At 40.8% G+C, this 24,511-nt stretch overlaps 1 protein-coding gene across 8 annotated transcripts in view; it reads left to right on the top strand.

Annotated features, from left to right (window-relative positions):
* The window catches only part of osbpl8 (oxysterol binding protein-like 8), a 148,236-nt gene that overhangs the window by 104,437 nt on the left and 19,288 nt on the right, over positions 1 to 24,511 (top strand). For all 8 annotated transcript variants that reach the window (XM_052029897.1, XM_052029899.1, XM_052029901.1 and 5 more), the window contains 10 exons: positions 643 to 846; positions 3,503 to 3,587; positions 4,720 to 4,888; positions 7,205 to 7,451; positions 9,486 to 9,670; positions 10,666 to 10,747; positions 12,200 to 12,298; positions 13,338 to 13,434; positions 17,720 to 17,818; positions 24,237 to 24,334. In XM_052029897.1, coding sequence (XP_051885857.1) covers positions 643 to 846; positions 3,503 to 3,587; positions 4,720 to 4,888; positions 7,205 to 7,451; positions 9,486 to 9,670; positions 10,666 to 10,747; positions 12,200 to 12,298; positions 13,338 to 13,434; positions 17,720 to 17,818; positions 24,237 to 24,334 — 1,365 coding nt within the window. The remainder of the gene's footprint in view (positions 1 to 642; positions 847 to 3,502; positions 3,588 to 4,719; positions 4,889 to 7,204; positions 7,452 to 9,485; positions 9,671 to 10,665; positions 10,748 to 12,199; positions 12,299 to 13,337; positions 13,435 to 17,719; positions 17,819 to 24,236; positions 24,335 to 24,511) is intronic.

Below are 24,511 nucleotides of genomic sequence, written 5' to 3'. Positions count from 1 at the left end.
GTGTGTGGTTGATGAGTCAACATGTCAAAGTGTTAAAACATTCACACCAGCCCCATAAGCTTTCTCTCAATACCTGAGGGATGTGGCAGGTATTGCATGATATTCTAGATAAATTACAAATAATATTAAGAACTGTGATCATTTTTAATAAATATTTATCAAACCCCCTTGATAGCCATCTGTGGCAATGAATTCCACAGATTCACCACCCTGGCTGATGAATCTGTGGAATTCATTGCCACAGACAGCTGTGGAGGCCAAGTCATTGGGTATATTTAAAGTGGAGGTTGATATGTTCTTGATTAGTAAGGGCGTTAAAGGTTATGGGGAGAAGGCAGGAGAAGGGGGTTGAGAGGGAAAAATAAATCAGTCATGATCGAATGGTGGAGTAGACTCGATGGGCTGAATGGCCTGATTCTGCTCCTATGTCTTCTGGCCTTTGACTACCAAGGAGAGGATCATTCTCTGACTATCGGGAAAGGATGTTTGCACACTTTCAGCTTTGGGGCAGGTTATTTCTGTTCAAATCCATGAAAATTGGCATGTATCTGATGCAGTAATGGTGAAAATATGATTTCTACTTTCACTCATATTTCTCTGCACAATTTCAGTTAAATAGAAATGCAATTCATCTTTTGTCAGATTCGTGGAACTTTAAAGAGTTGGACAAAACTGTGGTGTGTCCTGAAGCCTGGAGTTCTACTCATCTACAAAACTCCAAAGAACGGCCAGTGGGTGGGAACGGTGCTTCTGAATGCCTGCGAACTCATTGAAAGACCATCAAAGAAGGATGGTTTCTGTTTTAAAGTCTTCCATCCCTTGGAACAATCCATTTGGGCTGTGAAGGTTTGTTGAGGCATCTTCTCTCTCTCCAGTAGTACATCATGGCTACTCAGAAAGGATGCTAAGCAGTGTGTGTGCAGATGCTGATGTACAAAGTGCTTTGGAGTTAAAATGTGCAGAATTTTGTCTTGAGATTTTACAATTCTTCATCTGCCAGTGGTGCTATTCAGAAAGTGAGCTGTTAATAAGTGTATAATTCATAAATCAAACATTATAATTTCCTGTGTTTGTGCTCCCTGTTTAGTTAATATACAAAGTTCACTGAACCTTGACACTTGAACCTCCAAAAAATTACTTAATATTAAGAAGTTTATGGGCCTTTTACATCTCCAGCCATAATAGTTCAGAAACCCTTGGCCAATTCATAATAAGTTTTCCTCCTAGACTGACACAGCAACAAACCTGAACATACAACAACAAACACTGAAATCTTAAAATAATATTATCCATGTACTTTTGAAGCAAAATCTTGTTCAAGAATTTTGAAAACTCCTGCTTTCCCCCATCCTCTGTTCTTTCCCATTCCACAAACCTATTTTAACCTGTTAGAATGGCTCATTTATTGAAACTTAACTATGCCTCTTCTCCAAGTACCAGTGTCAAAATCTCAATTTAGGACTGAAACAGAATTTAGCCTTTAGATCCAAGGACACAAGTGCGATAAGAAAGTACAACACCATATAGAAAACTATGTGGCGAAAATGGCTAACATGAGGGGGCATAATTTTAAGGTGATTGGAGGAAGGTATAAGGGGGATGTCAGGGGTAAGTTTTTCACACAGAGAGTGGTGGGTGCATGGAACACACTGCCGGCAGAGGTGGTGGAGGCAGATACATTAGGGACATTTAAGAGACTCTTAGATAGACACATGAATGATAGAAAAATGGAGGGCTATATAGGAGGGAAGGGTTAGATCTTAGAGCAGGATAAAATGTTGGCACAACTGTACTGTGCTATGTACAGTTAAGTACATTATAGAACTGTAATATTCTGTTCTATAATGAGTTCAGGGGGATCTTGCACATCTTGTTTATCCTGCTGATTAGTTGAAGTCTATATCTTTCACACAATTGTACCCTTCAGTCTTTCAGTGTAGTTAAATTGCTTACTTAAACTGGAAAGAACAGTGTACAATCTTATAAGTTATAGGAAAGACGTGGTTAAACTGAAAAGTTAAAGGAAAGATGTGGTTAAACTTAAAAAAAGTGCAGAAAAGATTTACAAGGATGTTGCCAGGACTCGAGGGCCTGAGTTATAGGGAGAGGTTGGCCAGGCTAGGTCTTTGTTCCTTGGGATGTAGGAGAATGAGGGGCGAACTTCTATAAGTGTTTAAAATTATGAGAGGCATCGATAAGGTGGACGGTAACAGTCTTTTCCCCAGGGTAGGGGAGACCAAAACTTGGGGGCATAGGTTGAGGGTGAGAGGGGAAAGATTTAAAAGGGACCTGAGGGGCAACTTTTTCACGCAGAGGGTGGTGAGCGTATGGAATGAGCTGCCAGAGGAAGTGGTTGAGACAGGTACAACAGTATCATTTAAGAAGTACTTGGATAGGTACATGGAGGGATGGGGCTTGGAGGGATATGGGCCGAACGCAGGAAATTGGGACTAGTTAGGTGAGCACAGTAGTCGGCATGGACTGATTGGGCTGAAGGGCCTGTATCCGTGCTGTATTGTTCTATGACTCTATCTACCTTTGTAACATACGTGAATTTAATGTTTTTCCATGCATATTTAGCCTGTTAAACTGGTAAGCTGTGGATTACACTGAGCTAACCAAAACTAACTGACACACATAATTCAGAGAATGTCCAGTGTGTTGGCCACATGAGCAAACAATCCCGGAAATTAATTTTAATTAATAGTTTCCTGTACTGGTTCTCCAACCTTCAAAATTAGCCCCACCTTCATCCCCACCCTCAAGTTACCCCTACTTTCTGAACTACAATCCTAAAGGTAGTGGTTTATATTGGCTTACAGTTCAGCGGGTCTCTAGATTTTGCCTGAGATGTAAAGCAGGCTATTTGATTGTGATGGGGTTCAAAACTAAAGCTGGTACAGATCACCCCCAGGTTACAGCAGGGTTCCATTCCTGCGAACCATTCGTAACCCGAACAGTTCGCAAGTTGCAAGTGCAGCTGGGAACCGAGTTCTCACCCGGCAGAAGATACCTGTAGCCCCGCAGCAGCTGGCAAATCCATTCCACCAGTCTCCCAAACCCTTGTTCATATGTATGCACTGTACATAAGTCAGGCACTCGTAGGCTGGGAACGACTTGTAACTGCATTTTCCCAATAGAAGTAACTTCAGTGATCAAGACTATGCCGGGAGACGGAAGGGCCTGTTTCTGTGCTGTATTACTCCCTGGCTCCATGATCATTTAACCCAGCCTCTCCACGTAGGTGTTTACCTTCCTCACACACAGCTAGACCTGATATCAGCAACTTGCCCTGTTCCCACTTTGGTTCTGCATCTTTCATTCCTATCTTATTAAATATACTTCTAAATGTTGATATCGATTCATCTTGAACTCAGGAAGTGAACTGCAAAACGTGGTAACTGTATTGATGCATATGGTCCCACTTTTTGTATATTGGGCAAGACCGTACTTATTTAAAGCAGATGATATTCAGCACAACTAATATAAATTTGTTTTGAAGGGTCCAAAAGGTGAAGCTGTTGGGTCCATAACTCAGCCATTGCCCAGTAGTTACCTGATATTTCGAGCTGCCTCAGAATCTGATGGTAAGAACTTAATGTAAAAGAAATCTCTTTTCTTGGAACGTTCAGTTAAATGCATGAGTTGAATTAATAGAGCAGTTAAATACATAGGTGTTCAAAATTATAATATATTCATTTTCATCTATTTCATTTGAAACCTTTCTTTTAGTAGAATTTGAAACCTTTCTTTTAGTAGAATCACATTTTTTTTCTGAGGAATTTTTTTAGAAGATTAGAAGTGTAGTCCTGTAAGTAAAAGATTGAAACTCGTATCCTCTTCTGACAAAGGGTCACAGACCGAAAAGTTGACTGCCTTGCACAGACGCTGCCTGACCTTCTGAATTTTTCCAGCATTTTCTGTTTGTTTCAGATTTCCAGAACTTTGTTTTTTTTTTCTAACTTGTTGATAGCCTTGCTCCTTTGGCCCCAACAAGCGTGTATCTGGTCACAGTTAAATCTCGGTGTTGTATTACAGTAAATTGCCAAAGCATTAATTAGTTCTCAAGGAAAATAAGTCACCTTTAAGATGCTACTACTCATTTTATTACATTGTGATGTTTTGAGGGTTTTGTTTCTGCTTTCTCTAAGTTATCAAGTCATATCGAGCGATGGGTAGCACAGCAGCTTATCCTGCTCCTCACAGCTCCAGCGACCAGGACTCAATCCTGACTCCAATGCTGTCTTTGTAGAATTACCACACTCTCCCTGTGGTAGTGTTAGTTTCCCCAGGATGCTCCAGTTTGCTCCCACATCCTAAAGACAGTTTGATTGATCGGTTAATTGGCAGCTGTAAATTACCCCTAGTGTAGGTGGAGAAACCGGGAGATATTGATGGGCACATAAGAGAGAATAGGTTTCACAAATTAAGTGAGTGAATGGGATTGATGGGATTCCTCTGAGAGCTAGTATAGACTTGATGGACCAAATAGCCTCCTATGTCGTAAAGATATATATGAGAAAAGTGATAAATTTGAAGCTGTTTAGAAGTATTTCCCACCTGCCTGCACACTCAGGAGAGACTGCAGATACTGGAAATCTGAAATAAAAACAATCAGCAGAATCTGTGGTTAGAGAAACAAAGTTAACAGTTCAGGTCATTGATCTTCCATCAGACTATCCCTTATGCTTCAGATGCACCTTTCAAACTCTGTTGCAGGAAGATGTTGGATGGATGCTTTGGAACTTGCTCTGAAGTGTTCTAGTCTCCTCAAGCGAACTACAATTAGGGAAGGCAAAGAATATGATCTGAACTCCTCGGAGGGCTGTCACGTTGCACTTTTTGGACTGCTGCGAGCAAATGCACTGCAAAGTCCAGAACACGACCAGTAAGTTGTTCATTAGTCACTGGATAATGAATGGCTGTTGAGGTACTTCACTTGTGTTATACAGGATGGGTTGAATATAGTCTAAGATGTATTAATAAATTGGCATGTGTACTTCCTTCATATTTCCCCAATGTCAAAGGCAAAGAAAGTGTCTCAGTGATAGAGCTGTTAATGTGGTAATATGCATTTTACAGGGAAGCACTTAGAAAAATGGGTTTAAAGCAAGAAAATATCCTAAATTACTAAGGCTTCAGATACGTTTGGTGCTACATTTTTTTGTTGAAGCACGTACATTCAAATTTTGAACAGGTGCCAGCACCCCACCCTCCTCACAAAGATTGCGCTGCTAGTTACTAGGATTGTTGTCTCTGATTTTGAGACCTACAATCATTAAACCTTTCCATTAATAAATCTATAAACTCGTAGCTTTAGGGATGAGATTTTACATATGATCTTCAAAATGGAAGCACCAATAGCCTGCATCTTCATTTGCACTATTTATCCCTTAATCAATACACTAAAACATATCTGTCATTATTATATTGCTATCCTTTTGGAAGTTTGTGGTGTGTAAGTACGAGTGCCTGTAAGCTGTTCTGAAATCATGAAGTGCACTATATAAATGCAAGCATTTCTTCATAATTAAACCTTAAGTCAAGGTTTCCTTTTGAAAGGCTGTTTCTGAAATTCAGCTGTTGTTCTTTGGTCATATTTCAATGTACAGGCCATTGCTGGGTTATGAACACCTGACTTATAGACACCCCTACATACAGACAAGCTCCCATAATATTATTAAATTCAAAAGTCTGATGTATGTACGTACAGTCATTCCTATGAGCAGCAGAACTAGTTTCCTCTTTCTCTCCACTTTTAGTAATTGTTCTTTCTTATTAGTCTGTGTGCTTTTGATGCCATTCATTCCAATACTGTGGAATGGTTACCATAACTAGTGATTTTTGTCCATTGGTTGGAAAGTAGACAAAATTGACTGAAAGACATCTGTAAAAACAGAAACCGTTCATTACCAGAGGGACGGCCTGTATAGACCAATGTAGAAGTAGTTGCAAAATAAACACAATTTTAAGAGAGTATTGCATTCTTCAGTTAAGACATCTAACTATGGTCGGATATTCCTGTTCCAATGACTCATATGGATGCTTATGAACTCCTGACAATAAAACAAATACTTTGCAGATCTCTGAAATACTTGCAAGAAAAAATTAGATTATTACGCCAATTTGTTTTGTGCTGGCTTTATGGGTTGTTCAGGTACAGATGGCTGATCCATTTATTTGTACGTATCGTTTCTGTTTAATGAATGGTTCATTGCGTGTCAATAATATAGATACCAGACCCCTGTAGGAATATAATTATTTAACCCAATCCAGGTTTCTGACTGGATACAAGATTTGGTATTGGTATTAGTTTATTATTGTCACTTGTACCGAGGTATAGTGAAAAGCTTGTCTTACAAACCGATCGTACAGATTTCAGCCTGGCAGTTAAGTTAAAGCACAAACTATGACCTTCCTGCCCCTGTATATTAGCAATTTGTCATTTTGCGATGCTGGAATACAGCTCGGGTGCAGTAGGCAGTTGCTGAAGCTGTTTACCCCTGAGATTTGCACACGATCTTCAGCAGTTGTATCACGTGCAGTAGAATGACACAGCAAAATCTCGTTGTATTGATTATCAAAAGGTTGGAAGCAGACAGGTTGTCGCTGGTTGGATCAGAAAACATGGGTCATTATTTTTAAGGTTGCAGACACAACCTTATTTCAGAATCTTATTTCAGGTGACACATGGGAGGGAGGGGCAGTTACTGCGTGGCCATTTAACCTGCTGCACCGTGAAATTATACACAGTTTTCCAATCTTGAGAATAATTAGCAGAAGCTTGAATGGTATGGCACAGGCTCTGTACTTGTTCAAGTACTGATGCTTAATTCAAAAATACAGGATTAGTCACTCAAATCCTCAGGAAGTTATAAATGACTTACAGAAGTCTAATGAAAATGAGAAGATTGATGACGAATGCACTGGGAATGTTACAAGTTGGAAGTGACACATGCAGTAACTGAGAATGAGTTCTCTCACTAGGTTGATAAGTAGCCCACTTGCTTTGTAGCCCTGACTATTAGAAAACTCCACAGCTTGTTATATACACAAGTGGAACTTCTAAATTAAGTAGACCTGTGATGCAAAGCTGTTTATGTTACAACTTTACATATGGAAGCACCCTAGCAAAGAAAATTCAACCTCTATTTGTCGAATTGAAGTAAACCAAATCTACAGTTAATAAAATGTTTATTTTCAGGTTAAATGAAAGTGAGATAGAACAGCAGCACTTCAGAGACCATGACCTGTACTCTGATAAATCAGACAGAGAAAATGAGCCGGAGCACGAGGAATCCGATAATGATCCACTGGAGAAAAGTGGGAAAAGTGAGGAAAGTGACTCTGACATATCAGAAAAGCAGGATGTTCTGTACACTGATCTTGAGCCGATAGACATAGTAAAGGAAACCACTTACGTAGAAGAAGCTCATGAAGAATTGGGAGAGGTAAGAGGGTCTCATATTATATAATCTTAAATTCATACTTAACAATGAAATATGATGCTCATGTCAGTGAATGATACTGTTGCTTTACAATAGATTTTAACGGCTATGTTTATATAGTAAGAAGTTGCTTGTTTCTGCTGTGAAATGGAATGTTTGTGATATGCACCCAGTACCAGCATCAAGTAGTCCAATGATCAATACACCCAAGTGGATGCAGAGGGCAGACACTACTTATTTGAACTAGAATAACTAGAGGACTGGAAGTAAGACATCTACTGACCTGAAACTGATATCTGAGCTAGCACTAAAGTTTAAATCCTAATGCTACTAATTGGTCAAATCAAGCAGCCCATCTTCTTCACTGTGGGGTATTTTAATCTTATTAAAGCAATTAACCTTCTAGAGCATAGAACATTACAGCACAGTGCAGGCCCTTTGGCCCACTATGTTGTGCCAGCATTTTATCCCACTCTAATATCTATCTAACCCATCCCTCCCACATAGCCCCCTATTTTTCTATCATTCATGTGGCTACCTAAGAGTCCCTTAAATGTCTCTAATGCATCTGCCCCCACAACCTCTGCTGGCAGTGCGTTCCATGCACCCACCACTCTCTGTGTAAAAAAACTTACCCCTGACATCCCCCTTATACCTTCCTACAATCACTTCAAAATTATGTCCCCTCATGTTAGCCATTTTCACCCTGGGAAAAACTCTCTGACTGTCCACTGGATCTTCTGTTTCATTGCTTACTGGCAGAGCTTTAGTTTATCTCAGAGAAAGATTTGGTCGTCACTCCCTGTGTATCCCAGTCTGTTGATTCCAGACATTCAGCGAGCAAGTGGCGCAGCAGCCAAAGTTTTAGTTGAAACTGTTGTTGGTGGTGGAAGCCATCGCCTCCCTGGGCTTGGCAAAGCTCCGATTAACATTACTGAAATCTCTGGCTGGTGGGCTTACATCTTACAGACCCACTTCCCCCTATGATCCCTTCCCTACTGTTTTTTGTTGTTACTATGTAAAGAGTGAAAAGTAACTGCATTTTTTATTAATGGGACCTTATTTCCAATAGTATGACAACCCTGCTACCATTCAGAAATAAATTTGGAAATTAACTATAAATATAATGGAACATTTCATAAATGTTAATTGCCTTGTACTTTTGCAGAATTCAATATAAATTTCTACGAGCACAGTTTACTGTCTCATCTTCCACTTGGGTAGCTTACAACCCAATGGTATCAACACTGAGTCTGCCAGTTTTAGGTAACCCACATCCCCTGTGTTGTCCTCCCATCCATCTAGTTTACATGTCCCTTTTTTTACCTCTCCCAAACGCCTTCCACCCACCTGGCTCCATCTGCCCATCATCTCCTTCCCATCTTATTCCACTAATCACCTACCAGCCTCTATCCCACCACCTTCCACCCATACTACTGTATACTGGCAACCTTTCCTCTTCCCTCTCTTTCCTGATGCAAAGTCTCGACCCAAAACGTCCACTTACACCTTTTGCCTCCACAGATGCTGCCTGACCCACTGAGTTCTTCCAGCGTTCTGTTGTTACAGATTCCAGCATCTGCGGTCTCTTTTGTCTTCATACATATTAGAGAATGCTGCAGACGTTCACTGCATGTTCATTAAATCATGCCTTTCCGCAGGGTTCGTAACGCTTTACAGCGCCAGCGACCTGGGTTCAATTCTGGCCGCTGTCTGTAAGGAGTTTGTACGTTCTCCCCGTGTCTGCGTGGGTTTCCTCCGGGTGCTCCCGTTTCCTCCCACATTCCAAGGACGTACTGGTTAGGAAGTTGTGGGCATGCTATGTTGGCGCCAGAAGCGTGGTGACACTTGCGGGCTGCCCCCAGAGCACTCTATGAAAATGATGTATTTCACTGTGTGTTTCGATGTACATGTGACTAATAAAGAAATCTTGTTATTTACAACATGAAATGGTAAAATCTGAGAACATTTTTTTTCCATCCTAACCCTCTCCTTTTCATACCAACCCTCAATCCTTTCTATCCCTGAAAAATTTAGACGGGTGAGGACTCTCAGACGGAAATCGTTTCAGAAGAGAACAAAAGTCTGATTTGGACTCTGCTGAAACAAGTTCGGCCAGGAATGGATCTCTCTAAAGTTGTACTGCCTACATTTATATTGGAGCCTCGTTCTTTCTTGGACAAGCTATCAGATTACTACTATCATGCAGACTTTCTGTCAGAGTGAGTACATTTTGCTTTGCCCCAAACACTCCCCCAAGTTGGTATTTATCCATAGTTGATTGTCCTTTATTACTCCAGGCTCTCAGAACTTTCTTGCAATGCTTTATCCTCCCACACAGATGACACCAAAGCCACAGTAGTATTTTCTGGGGGGTACAAAGGGTAGATAAAGAAAGTGGTCTTGATATACTGGATCATGAAAGTCAAAGTCAAATTTATTGTCATGTGCACAAGTACATATGTGCACAGGTACAATGTAAAACTTGCAGCAGCATCACAGGCACATAGCATCGTATAAGCAGCATTCACAAGAAAAAACATAAATTAAACATAAAGTATACACAATTTTTACAAGAAAGGACACAATTAGAACAAAAAAAACAAAGTCCATTTTAATGCAAAGTGATTAAAGAGGTCATAGTGTTGCTAAACTGTAGTGATTAGGGTTTTGCCGGTTGGTTCAAGAACCGAATGGTTGAAGGGAAGTTGCTGTTCTTGAACCTGTAAATTTATTGAACAGTGGAGCGGGTTCATTTGATCTATGGTCTTTTCCTGCTCTTATTATGTTTTTAAATGGTGCATCTTTTAAGCTGAGGAGCTTTGGGTTTCCAGCAGGGTCTCTGGGATTTCTATCCTCCCATGCCACGACCTTTCCTGATCAATGAACACTGAGGGTAATAGTGGTCTTCATCTGATCTGAAACAAACTAAGCCTTCACACCATGACTCAAGCCTGCAGCCAGCCTTCAACAAGCCCTCTGTACTTTTAGTTTTAGGAGAACGTTAACACCAGAACTTTATGATGGATGCTAGTTGCAGAGCTTGATGTGTAAGTCCTTACACTTGCCTTCATATACTCTGAGTTAATGAAATCTGAAGATTATATAAAAGCCACAAAAATAAATTATGGCATATGCATTTTCTTTAAAATTCACATTCAGTTCATTTATTTGTATCGGTTGTCTCGTGTGATGCTGAAGTGTTTGATTCTTGCAGTGCGGCAGCAGAGGAAAATCCATACCAGCGTTTGAAGAAGGTTGTGAGGTGGTACTTGTCTGGCTTCTACAAAAAACCAAAGGTTTGTTTTCCAGAGCAAAGTTCTTTCAATGTTAAATAAGAACACCTTCTCATGTAGTCTGTCTCATTTGTTATTTGAGAAGTATAACCGGAGAAGCCGATAAACCATTTGTTTAGAAGAGAAATGTACATTTATCTATCACTTTAAAGCATTTTTATTAATAGAATATGTTGGGTTGGGGTTATGAAGTGGACAAATATGGCAGTCCATTTGCAGACAGTAAGGCTCCTTAAATTATGTAGTTATCTGTTCTTCTGTTTTTCTGAGATGGTGGTAGATAGAGGCAGATTGGTTAGGGCTGTCGTAAAGCTTCCCTTGAAGAATATAATGAATTCTTCCATGTCCACTTCATTTATTTAACTTGTCATCCAAAACGCCACGCCTCAAATGATGCAAAGCTCCCACTGGAACAAGTGAACCTGGATTCATTGCTTTAGTCCATAACTGGGACTGAGGTCTTCTGTCTGGTTACTGCAAAATCTTCTGATTAAAGATAAGATGCTGCTAATTGCACAAAGATGCTGCCCATTCTTTAACAGAATTAGAATACTGGCTACAAGTTAGCTTTATAATTATAGGTAATGGGAATTTCTAGCTTAGCAGCACTTTCAACAAGGACACGCCTATTTCATCTCCCCCTTTGACCTTCACCAATTTTTATCGATGCACCATAGAAAGCATCCTATCCGGATGCATCACGGCTTGGTACGGCAACTGCTCTGCCTGAGACCGCAAAAAGCTGCAGAGAGTTGTGGACACAGCTCAGCACATCACAGAAACCAGCCTCCCCTCCATGGACTCTGTCTACACTTCTCGCTGCTTTGGTAAAGCAGCCAACATAATCAAAGACCCCACCCACCACAGACATTTTCTCTTCTCACCTCCCATCAGGCAGAAGATACAAAAGCCACTAGGCTCAAGGACAGCTTCTATCCCACTGTTATAAGACTACTGAATGGTCCCCTATTATGATAAGGATATCCTCTTGACCTCACAATCCACCTCGATATGGCCTTGCACCTTATTGTCTGCTTGCACTGCTCTTTCTCCATAACTGTAACACTTTATTCTGCATTCTGTTATTGCTTTTCCCTTGTAGTACCTTAATGCACTGATATGATGATGATCTGTATGGACAGCATGCATAACAAAGTTTTTCACTGTACCTTGGTGGCAATTACAATACAATTTACAATCTATCGACAGCAGTGTTTTAGAATCTGGAATGTTAAAGTCAAGAAGGTTTCTGAATGTGATTATTTAGAGGTTGAGTGTGTGTGTATGCACGCACACATAACCATCAAATAGCAATTGCTGCACTTCAGATTATTCCATTGCATAAATTAATCAGATTTTTGACACATTACATGGATAGAAGCATTTATCTTTAATTTTAAAAAAAAGTTTTGTTATTAAGTTCTTGGTTTTATGTCTTTTTCTTTCCATGGTAAGGGCCTGAAGAAACCATACAACCCAATTATTGGTGAAACGTTCCGGTGTATGTGGATTCATCCAAAAGCAAGCAGCAGGACCTTTTACATTGCAGAACAGGTAGGAGAAAGTGATTCATTTCCCAAATACCGTTATTGACTTGTAGCTTTTAGCAGCTTAAACAATCTTTAATGCAATATATTGTAAGGTCTCCTTTACTCACAAGATCACAAGATAAGGGAGCAGAAGCAGGCCATTCGGCCCATCGAGTCTGCTCCAAGGAAAAGGGAAAAAGAAATGGGGTGGGAAAAAAAGAAGAAAAAAAAAACTATTCTAATCCCATTTGCCAGCCTTATCCCCATATCCCTTGATACCCTGACTATTTAGGTATCTGTCTATCTCCTCCTTGAATACCCCCACTGATCTGGCCTCCACTGCTGTGCGTGGCAAGGAGTTCCACAATTTCACCACCCTCTGGGTAAAGAAACTTCTCCTCATCTCTGTCTTGAAACTGTACCCTCTAATTCTAAGATTGTGCCCTCTGGTCCTGGACACGCCCACCAAGGGAAACAAAAACCGATTGTTGTGGCTACACCATTGTTTCCTACCTATAGTAACACACTTAATTCTAGAATTCGAGTTATACAGCATGGAGACAGGCCCTTCGGCCCAATTCGTCCACGCCAACCAAGATGTCCATCCAAGCTAGTTCCACTTGCCCGCAACTTGCCTGCATTTGACCCATATCCTTCTCAACCTTTCCCATCCATGGACCTGTCCAACTGTCTTTTAAATGTTGCTATTGTACCTGCCTCAACCACTTCCTCTGGCAGCTCGTTCCACATACAGTATGCAGTACCCTTCGTATGAAGAAGTTGCCCCTCAGGTCCCTTTTAAATCTTTCCCCTCTCACCTTAAACCCATGTCCTCTAGTTTTTGAATCCCTCTCCATAAGAAAAAGACTGTGTGCATTCACCCTATCTATACCCCTCATGATTTTATACACCTCCATAATGAGTTTTAACTCTTAGGAAGTCTCACAATCCCATTAGTTAATTCGAAATATCAGCCGGTGCTTCTGAATGTATTTCCATAACTTCAGATATTGATTTGTGCTCAGAAAATTTTGCTTCTTATTGAATTACCTTGTACTTAATAGGTATCTCATCATCCACCTGTGTCTGCGTTCTACGTAAGTAACAGAAAAGATGGATTCTGCATCTGTGGCAGCATCTTGGCCAAATCCAAGTTTTATGGTGAGCTTTGTCTTCCTTGCGAGTGCATTTAGTGCGGGAGCTGTTAAAAGTGGATTCACATTTCACATCGAAAACATGGAATGAACCATGCTTTACAATGCTGGAGGATAGTGTTAGGGAGGACCTTAATTTCAATCCTGGGTTAGACTGAAAATTGAGCGTAAAGAGTAAATTACTACATGCAGGTGAGGGAAAACTGATAATTAAGAAATCACCTTTAGCACAACTGAAGCACACCTCCAGAGCTGTTTACTGAGCTGCTTGTGTATTGCATCAATGTGCAGGGAAATGAGTATAGGTAAAAAAGTGACAGAGGGTGAGAGCTGACGATGATGTGGTGGGGAAATTAGACAACGTATCTAGAAATAATGCACAAGTGATTTAATATCAGGCGAACAGAAGTATTGAATTTGAATCAAAACCGCAGAGAAGCACTAATAAGAAAACAGCCCTAAGATACCTTTGAACTTGGAATATTTACAAAAATGTTTTCATTTTCATATGTGATTTGACTTGATTACAGTACTTGTCACAGTATTTAGCTAAAATTATTTGACTTTATGTTTAAGCCACAGTACGATACTGGATTGCCCCTTTACTGCAGTCCTTTTAAAACAACTGTATTGATGCCGCCTTTTAGTTAATAAACCAAGTTCTATCCACCTGTTCAAACGAATGCTAAAAGGCCGCTTTACCAAGTCAGTGAGGTGTCAACGTGTCTTCTTTAAGCAATGCTACAAGAAATTAATAAACTGGTCATTCATCTCACTTCTGTTGTATGACTTTATTATTTGAAGGCCTACACCCTTTTAAAAAAAATAATTGTTTGTGGCATGTTGGTATCACAACCAAGGCCCGTACTTATTGCCAGTCGCTAGTCACCCTTGAGAAAGTGATAGCTGCCTTCACGAACTGCTACAGTCTATGTGAAGGGAGGTATTCCCTAACAGCTGAAAATCCAAAGCATTCCAGATGCTGAAAACCTGAAGAAAATGCTAGAAACACTCAACAGGTCAGGCAGCATCTGTGAACCTGCCACAAACGTAAGTACTTACCTGGCCTGACACAAACCAGTTCTTTCCAGTCCTGATGAAGGGTCTCGACCCGAAATGTCGACTGTTTATTTCCCTCCACAGATGCTGCCTGACCTGCTGAGTTCCTCCAGCATTTTAGAAACATAGAAACATAGAAAACCTACAGCACAATTCAGGACCTTCGGCCCACAAAGTTGTGCCGAACATGTCCCTACCTTAGAAATTACTAAGCTTACCCATAGCCTTCTATTTTTCTAAGCTCCAAGTACCTATCGAAAAGTCTCTTAAATGACTCTACCGTATCCGCCTCCACCACTGTTGCCGGCAGCCCATTCCATGCACTCACCACTCTCTGAGTGAAAAACTTACCCCTGACATATCCTCTGTACCTGCTCCCCAGCGCCTTAAACCTGTGTCCTCTTGTGGCCACCATTTCAGACCTGGGAAAAAGCCTCTGACTATCCACCCAATCAATGCTTCTCATCATCTTATACACCTCTATCAGGTCCCCCCTCATCCTCCGTCGCTCCAAGGAGAAAAGGCCGAGTTCTGTGTGTGTTACTCCAGCTTCCAGCATCTGCAGAACCTCTTGTGTCATCATAATAATAACTTGTACTACTCACATGCCAATCATACTAAGCAATTCATCCCAAGCTGGATTAAGTACTCAACTGGGCTGGCATATCCTGGCCTGACCCAACCCAAGCTGCCTGACCCTGAAGCCAAATGTTTCATTTGAATATATCCCCAACCCCTTCCGTACCCAACACATGTAGTTGGGCCCTCTTGGGCTGGGACCACAGAGCCAGGCTGCAGTTTAGAGTTGTCCATAACTGCTGCAGAAGATGAAGGTCCGGACCTTTTGGTTGATGAATTAGTCAAGTGGAATATCTCGAGCTGTGTTACAAATAAGCAAAAGCATATGTGAACTTTTTTAAAAATCTCTGCACAAACCATGTGCATACTTGGTGCACAAACAGAAAACTAAAATGCAACTGTGGTCACCCAGAACAAACACCAGCACGTGTAATACATATAGACACAGAAAATGCTGGAAACACTCATTAGATCAGGCAGCATCTGTGGGAAGAGACACAGAGTCAACATTTCAAGTCTGAGACCCTCCATTGTAACTGAGAAAGAGAGAGAACAAGTTAGTTTTCAGTTGCAAAGAAGGTGGGGAGCGGTGGGAGGGATGGGTAGAACAAAGGTAATATCTCTGATAGGGTGAAACCAAATGCATTAAAGTAGCAGTTAGAAGCACATTATATTTCATTATCTGTGTTACGTGTTGCTCTACAAGGCTGTGGGACTTGCCCAACAGGCCATTCTATAGAAAGGGAAACCAGTACTCCCATCACCTCTTTATACTGTCTATATCTTTCAGTCCAGATGAAGGGTCTCAACCCAAAATTTCAACTGTCCATTTCCCTCCACAGATGCTGCCTGACCTGCTGAGTTCCTCCAGCATGTTGTTTGTTGAAGGATAAGTTATTATTCCTCAAGCTTTTATTGGGCCTTGTTGTAACAGTGTACGAGGCCACAGACAGATAGGTCGGAATGGGAGTGGAAAGCGGCGGGCAACCAGAAGCTCAGGATCGCTCCTGTGGTCTGAATACAGGAACTCCTCAAAGTGATCAAAGTCAAAGTCGAGTTTATTGTCACATGCACAAGTACATGTATGGACATCTGCAGTGAAAAACTTACTTGCAGCAGCATCACAGGCACATAGCATCAGATAAGCAGCATTCACAAGAAAGACATAAATTAAAACTAAATTGTGCACAATTTTTACAAGAAAGAACACAATTAGAACAAAAAAGGTCCATTTTAGTGCAAAGTGATCAAGGTCATAGTGTTGCTTAACTGTAGTGATTAGGGTTGTGCCGGTTGGTTCAAGAACTGAATGGTTGAAGGGAAGTAGCTGTTCTTGAACCTGGTGGTGTGGGAAGTGATCACCCATGCAACGTTGTGAACACCGAACACAGTACATGAGATTGGAAGCGTGCAAGTGAATCACTGCTTCACCAGGGGCCAAGGATGGTAGGAAGGGAAGAGGTGAAAGGACAGGTGTTGCATTGCCTATGGTTGAGTGGGAAAATGCCACAGGACAGGACGCATTTGGTGGTGACAGAAGAGCCGACCAGGGAGTCGCTAAGGAAACAATCCCTTAAAAATGCTCAAAAAGCAGGGGAGGGGAATGTGTGTGGGGTGATGGAATCTTATTGGAGCTGGCAGAAATTGCCAAGAACGATCCATTGAATGTGGGGACTGGTAGGTGGGAGGTGGGGACCAGGGGAGCTCTGTTCTTGCTCTGTGCAGGAGGGTGTGGGAGCAGAGCTCAGGGGAAAAAGATGAGGTGTGGTCATCTTCTCCGTCCACTGTGGTAGAGGGAAGTCACAGTTCAGGAAGAAGGAAGATACCTGCAGAGGCCCCTGTGTGGAAAGTCTCAGCATCAGAGCAAGTGCAAAGGAGAGGGAGGATCCCAGTTCCACCGACTCCATTGAATTTGCTCCAGTGGTGAGGTGTTTTGCACATGTGCCCCTGTGGAACAGACAGTGTTGTTCTCCATGGATCAGTGTCCAACCATGGGGCGTAGGTAGGAAATTGCCACAGTGCAGGTTCAGGGTTGTGAGGGAATAACCGATAGAAAACCCAGGCCTCTTGAGTAAGGTGAACTTGTGTGTATGGCTGGCGTGGTAGTTTAGTGGTTACCGTAACACTGTTACAGCGCCAGTGACCCAGGTTCAATTCCGGCCACTGTCTGTAAGGAGTTTGTACATTCTCCCCATGTCTGCGTGGGTTTCCTTCGGTTAGGGTTAGGGTTAGGTTTCCTCCCACATTCCAAAGACGTACGGGTTAGGAAGTTGTGGGCACGCTATGTTGGCACTGGAAGTGTGGCGACACTTGCGGGCTGCCCCCAGAACACTCTACGCAAAAGATGCATTTCACTGTGTGTTTCGATGTACATGTGACTAATAAAGATAGCTTATCTTATAAATATAATGGGAAAATCTCGATGACCAAATTATCCAACTCAGTTTTGCACTAACTCTGCACTAAATTTGTATTCTGTATATACCGTTTTTTGCACTATTTGCACTTGCACAATTTTTTTGTCTGCATTTATTGTATGTCTTCTGTTTTATGTATGTCCTCCGTTGTGTGAGTCTGGGGGAAACGACATTTATATGGGTGAATGACAATAAAGTAACTTGAACTTGATGTGTATTCTTTGCTCTGTGTTTCAGGTAATTCATTATCAGCAATATTGGATGGTGAAGCGAGGCTTTCTTTCCTTAGCCGAGGGGAAGATTACATAATGAACATGCCTTATGCTCATTGCAAAGGTAGCCTTTCAGGTTTCTTTTGTTAAAGTTACATTTCTTTATGGAATAAAATAATTATTGCAAGGCATCTCTCACTCTTCAAGCCTTTGAATTAGTGCTCAGTGAGCAAAGGAAGAGCTGTTAGAGCTTTTAAATTTGGAAAATGTTTTGTTCATCAGGTCCCATTGACTTTACTCATCCACTGCCAAAGTCTTAAAAGGTAAAAACTGCTTTAATTGTATTGAAAATGTGTAATTATCCAAGCGAATGACAATCCACGCATATATGAAATTAGTTTTGTAGGCCCAAGGAGGTTGTTAATTGGTGATTATGACCTAGTATGCTAGTAGAAAACATAGTTGCATCTCATTCAGAAAGGTATAACATATACATTCCCTTTTTACAGCAAGAGTAGTTAGTGAGTGGTTTATGTTCATTTCAGTTCATTGATTATGCTGGAGAAAGATGTAACTGTGCATCCTGATGAGGAGCAAGGAATCACTGACAATAGTTTGCATGTTTTGATGCACAACTGCTCGTGTGTGGTCCCGATGCCATTAGGCATTGTCCACTACAATAGTGTGCACAGATTAGAATAAGATTTATTTTCAGTGACTTATATGTCATGAAATTTCTTGTTTCGCAGCAGCAGTACAGTGCAAAGATATAAAATTACTATAAGTCACAAAGATAAATAAATAATGCAAAAGGAAAGGGTGTTCATGGGTTCGTGGACCGTTCAGAAATCTGATGGCGGAGAGGAAAACTATTCCTGAATCGTTGAGTGTGGGTCTTCAGGTTCCTGTACCTCCTCCCCAATGGTAGTAACAAGAAGAGGGCATATCCCGGATGGTGAGGGTCCTTAGTGATGGATGCCGCCTTCTTGAGGCGCCGCCTCTTGAAGATGTCCTCGATGGTGGGGAGGGTTGTGCCTGTGATGGAGCTGGCTGAGTCTACAACCCTCTGCAGCCTCTTGCGATCCTGTACATTGGAGCCTCCATACCAGGCGGTGATGCAACCAGTCAGAATGCTCTCTGCAGTATTCTCATTGTAAATTCTGGGCCATAGGTCAAGTGGCTGCATTTTTCCTTTAACCTTAACTCTATAGTTCTTCTCTTATTTTGTGTTTGTCTTTTTATATCTGCCATAATGTTCTTAAAGTTGTTTAGAACTATGAGCACCATTGACAGAAGGATATGGAGAATCCATATGGTCGTAATATTACTGGCCATTTGTAATCAAGCTACTTTAATCTCAGGGGCCTTAAAACCAGTTTAAATGATGTATTGACCATGTAGAATGCTACACAGATATGAAATGCTGCGGGAATGAATCTTTTTCTGCCTCCCCATTGGTAGCAAGAGAGCGTATAGAATTTGGCAGATGCCACCCAAGCTTAGTTAGCTCAGGCTTTGAATATGAAGTTAGGGATCACAGATTAGTCATCATCCTATTAAATGGTGAGGCAATAAGAGAAGCTAAATGACCTCCTGGTTCCTGTGGGTGAATTGTCTCACCAGGGATAAATTACGTTAATCACGATTACTGCTGTGATTATTTTTTCCACGTGTCCTGATGCAGGGTTTCGACCTGAAACGTCAACAAATCCTTTCCTCCCATAGACGCTGCTCGACCTGCTGAATTCTTCCAGCAGGTTGATTGTCTTCCAAACACATGTCTATTTGTTTTAAGTACCTTTTGTGTCTTGCACTTTAGAACTCAGCAACATGACTCATTTGGGCTGTCTCATAGTCAGCAATTCTTAAGATATTTATGTTGACTCTATTTCCTTCTCAACAGATGCTGTCTGATCTGCTACTTCCAGCATTTTCTATTTTTGTTTCGGATTCTAGCGTTTGCAAATTTTATTTTTTTGATGTCCATTCACTGGCTTCTTCCCAGAGCATGTAAAATCTAACCTAAAATATGAAGACATTTCTGTGCAGGTATTCCCTGAAAACCAAAGTTGATCCATAATAGTCATTTGTCTGTATCTCCTGATACTTGCTCTGACGTCTCCTGTAATAATGCACTCCTCTTAAATCCCCAGAATCAGAATCAGGTTTATTATCACTGACGTATGTCGTGAAATTTGTTGTTTTGCGGCAGCAGTACAGTGCAAGAGATAAAGACATAAAATTACTATAGATTTCAAAAATAAATAGTGCAAAAGAGGAATAACGAGGTAGTGTTCATGGATTCATGGACCGTTCAGAAATCTGATGGTGGAGGGGAAGAAGCTGTTCCTAAAACGTTGAGTGTGGGTCTTCAGGCTCCTGTACCTCCTCCCCGATGGTAGTAACGAGAAGAGGGCATGTCCTGGATAGTGAGGGTCTTTAATGATGGATACCGCCTTCTTGAGGCACCGCCTCTTGAAGATATCCTCGATGGTGGGGAGGGTTGTGCCTGTGAAGGAGCTGGCTGAGTCTACAACCCTCTGCAGCCTCTTGCGATCCTGTGCATTGGAGCCTCCATACCAGGCTGTGATGCAACCAGTCAGAATGCTCTCCATTGTGCATCTGTAGAAATTTGCAAGAGTTTTTGGTGACATACCAAATCTCCTCAAACTTCTAATGAAGTAGGGCCATTGGCATGTCTTCTTCATGATTGCATCAATGTGTCGGGCCCAGGATAGATCCTCTGAGATGTTGACAGCCAGAAACTTTAAGTTGCTCACCCTTTCCACCGCTGACCCCTCAGTGAGGAATGGTGTGGGTTCTCCTGACTTCACCTTCCTGAAGTCCACAATCAATTCCTTGGTCTTGCTGACATTGAGTGTGAGGTTGCTGTTGTGACACCACTCAACCAGCCGATCTATCTCACTCCTGTATGCCTCCTCATCGCCATCTGTGATTCTGCCAACAACAGTGGTGTCATTGGCAAATTTATAGATGGCATTTGAGCTGTGCCTAGCCACACAGTCATGAGTGTAGAGAGAGTAGAGCAGTGGGCCAAGCACGCATCCTTAAGGTGTGCCTGTGTTGATTGTCAGCAAGGAGGAGATATTACTACTGATGCGCACTGACTGTGGTCTCCTGATAAGGAAGTCAAGGATCCAGTTGCAGAGGGAGGTACAGAGACCCAGGTTTTGAAGCTTGTGGATTAGTACTGAGTAGATGATGGTGTTGAACAATGAGCTGTAATGGATAAACAGCAGCCTGACGTATGTTCTGTCGCAACAAACAATCTGCTGGAAGAACTCAGCAAGTCATGTAGCATCTGTGGGAGGAAAGAAATTGTCAAGGTTATGGGTTGAAACCCTGCATCAGAACAGTCCTGTGTTGCACCTCTTGTATACCTTCATTTGTTATACCATTGTCCCTAATAAACTTAATGGTAACATTCAAACTTGAACCAATACTTGGTTAAGGAAACTTCCCAATTTATGGGAGAATGGGCAAGGCAAGTGGGACTAATGGAATAGTTCTACCAAAGAGCTGGCAGAGACACTTTGGGCCAAGTGGCCTCCTTCTCTGTTGTATCATTCTAACTGGATATACCTCCTTTTGTGAAGGAGTTCATTTTCTTTATTATTTTAATCCATCCAGAGGAGAATATATTGTTCCATGTATTCGAAAATGATGGAAAAAAAACACATTTCTATCATTTATGGCCTCTCATTTGTGCCTTTTAAACTCTTGTGCTATTGCCCTCGGTGTAAATCAAATGACTTAAGCATTTCTTATTACTTGTGATTTTAAACTCTTACATCCCTGTTCCTGTTCATTGAAACTTAGCTCAGATCTACAGGTCTCTTCATAAATCAATCCAAGTGTTTCACAATCAATACTGCACTGTTATAATGAAGATTGCTTACAGAAAGATATTGGTGACTTTCAAAGTTATGGTATCCAGGGTTGATTATTTAAGATGCTGCACCATAACATGAAATGGATTAATGTAGTGTATATGTTTGTGACCACACTGGTGATTAAGACAACTTGCTTTGGATTCCTAGTCAATTATCATGATCCATCCTGAAAAACCAGCATTCTGTGTTGCCATCAAATAGATGAGGAAGTTCAAATAAATTGCAAATTCTTTTGAAGCATTGCTAATGACCAACAGTTCTGTATACATGCTGCCTCCTGTTCCAAAAAAGATCACATTTTTGTACTTTAGAATTCTTCCGCCAATGGATGTTGTTTAATGGATCCACATCCTACTTGACGTGCTTATGTCACTTGCTTTTTATTACCTAAAAAGAATAATGTTTAATCAGTCTCTTAAATTACTTCAGTTGTAAAGAAAATACACTTGACTCCTCTTTAGATAAAGACAATCACTCTAAGCAGTTGTTCATTCCTTTTTCAAAGAAGACTTAATGAAATCCTTTATAAACGACAATCTTGTTTCCACAAGGAAAGATTTTGTATGTAAAGTCAGAACTCTCTCTACGGGCACAGGTAAATGTTGTATTTATAACTTAGATTCAGTAGTCAGAGGGCAGTGTTATCCAAAATATCAAGTTAATATTGTAAGCAGTCTTTGGAACTATGGTTCCAGTTAGCTAGTTCAGCATTAATGTTTTGGCTTAACACCATTATGAACACTTCACTAAGGTCCTTTAGGTATATCTCCTCCAGATAAATTGTTCTATTCCAGCCTATCATAAGTTCATCTCCGAAAACGGTATATCTTGGGGTTTTGTATTTTTTTCTGTTTATGATCTAGATACTGTTTTACTATTTTAAGATAGAATAGAAATATATTTTTGTGCTAGCTGACCTTTCATTCTCATCATTACTGTCAACCCAGGTTCTGCAGTTGCACTGCTACACGGTCATCCTTCACCATCACTACACCCTGGGACCGTAGGAATTTCTCGCAGCTGCACATTGCAGTTAAGTCAGGAGACTCAGCAGTTGCTGTCAGTGATGTCCTGCTGTTCCATAGGGTGTACTGTTCACCATCCATTTCCAGTGTAATCTTCAGAAACCATTGAATTGACAATAACTTAAGCTACTTGCAACTATTTTTGCTGTAAAATGTTAAGAAAACATTGGGATTTGTTAATTGAGTGTTAATGATGTACTGAACAACAATTGCATAGAACAGCACTGCACAGGAACAGGCCCTTCAGACCACGATGTTGTGCCGAACTAATTAAGTCAGTGAAACCTAATTACACTAATTCCTCCTGCCTGCACATGGTCCATATCCCTCCATTCTGCATATTCTTGTACCCTCAGATAAAAATCTCAAATTTACAGGGGCTCCCCGGGTTAAGAATAACCTGATTTATGAAAACCAAACTTTACGCAAATTCTCCCATATATTTTTAATGCATTTTTCAAGCTAGTAGTGATAATAATAAAATGTTTCATTGGTATTCATTAATGCCTGGATACAGTAAGTATTACATTATTTTAATTATGGGTGGTGTTAGAGTGAATGTTCGAAAGAATTATAGCAAGTGTACGTAGAGCGATACAATATGGGTGGCTTCAGAAAACAGGTGTGTGTTATTATGTAGTTATAATAAAGAACTACAGTTCCCAGTGGGCAGTGCAAGGGGTCACATGGGGAACAGGAAGTGGCTGTAAAAAGAGAGGGAAAGCAAGCCAGTCTGGTGTTGGTTAATAAAATGTTCAGATGTTAAACCCACGCCAAGTTTGTCTCTTGATGAAGAACAAACATAACAAGGCGTTTCTGACATGGAGAAATCGGCTTATGGACAGTTCTCAGTGACCTGTGGACTGCCTGTATAATGAATGGCCTAAGACTTGCCTAACACTCTGCTGTTTTACACCAAGTGAGCAAAAGACATTCTAGTGATGATTATTTCTTTATTGTGTGTGGAAGTTGTGGAAAACTTGCACCCACCTGTTGTCATTTTCATTTGTACTCCACTAGCAAGGCTCAGTTCACTTTTTCCGATGCTTTAGATTCCACTGTAGGAAATTTAAAATGGCCATCTTACGGATCTAGTTCCTTTAATTTTCCTTCTCTATGAGTCTGATTTTGAAAATATTTCTTTGAAATCCACTATATTCAACAAAACCTGTAACAGTAAAATCATGTTCTAGTTAAATGGATAAAACAGGAAATGTTGGAAATACTCACCAAGTCAGCAAGCATCTGTGGAGAAAGAGAGAGAGAGTTGCTATTTCTGGTGGATGACCATACACACCATAGAATCTCAGGTTTGCTAGTAATCTGAAATGTGTGACATTTAGCTACCAATTTATGACTTGGACCTTTAAAGTCAATCCTCAACAATTCCCTGGTGGAATTCAGGAAATTAGAAATGCTTTTTGGTGATTCAGGTTAATCTTAGCACAAGAATATCAATGCAAATTTATAGTTCCAGAGCAATACTAAGGTTGTTTTGTATTGTTTACAAAGTGCAACATCTAGGGTGTACTGGATATATACCAGAGCCAAGATGCTTAAAAGCATATAACTTACTTAAGATTTTTCCATAAATTATTAACAGGAATTGTTTATGGTCCAATGACTCTTGAACTTGGAGGTCTTGTTAACATCACGTGTGAGAAGACGGGATACAGTGCAATAATTGAGTTCAAATTGAAGGTTAGTTGACAGTTTCCTTTCATATTAAATTTGGAATTTAACTTTAACAATTGTTGGTAAACCAATTTTCTGTTTGGAGATTCTAAAAAAAGGTAAACATAGTATTTATAACTTAGATTCAGTGGACAGAGGGCAGTGTTATCCAAAATATTAAGTTAATATTGTAAGCAGACTTTG

The sequence above is a fragment of the Pristis pectinata genome, chromosome 15 (genome assembly GCF_009764475.1).
Source record: "Pristis pectinata isolate sPriPec2 chromosome 15, sPriPec2.1.pri, whole genome shotgun sequence".
NCBI lineage: Eukaryota > Metazoa > Chordata > Chondrichthyes > Rhinopristiformes > Pristidae > Pristis > Pristis pectinata.
The sequence above is the reverse complement of the archived record's forward strand: the minus strand, read 5'-3'. Positions and strand labels throughout refer to the sequence as shown.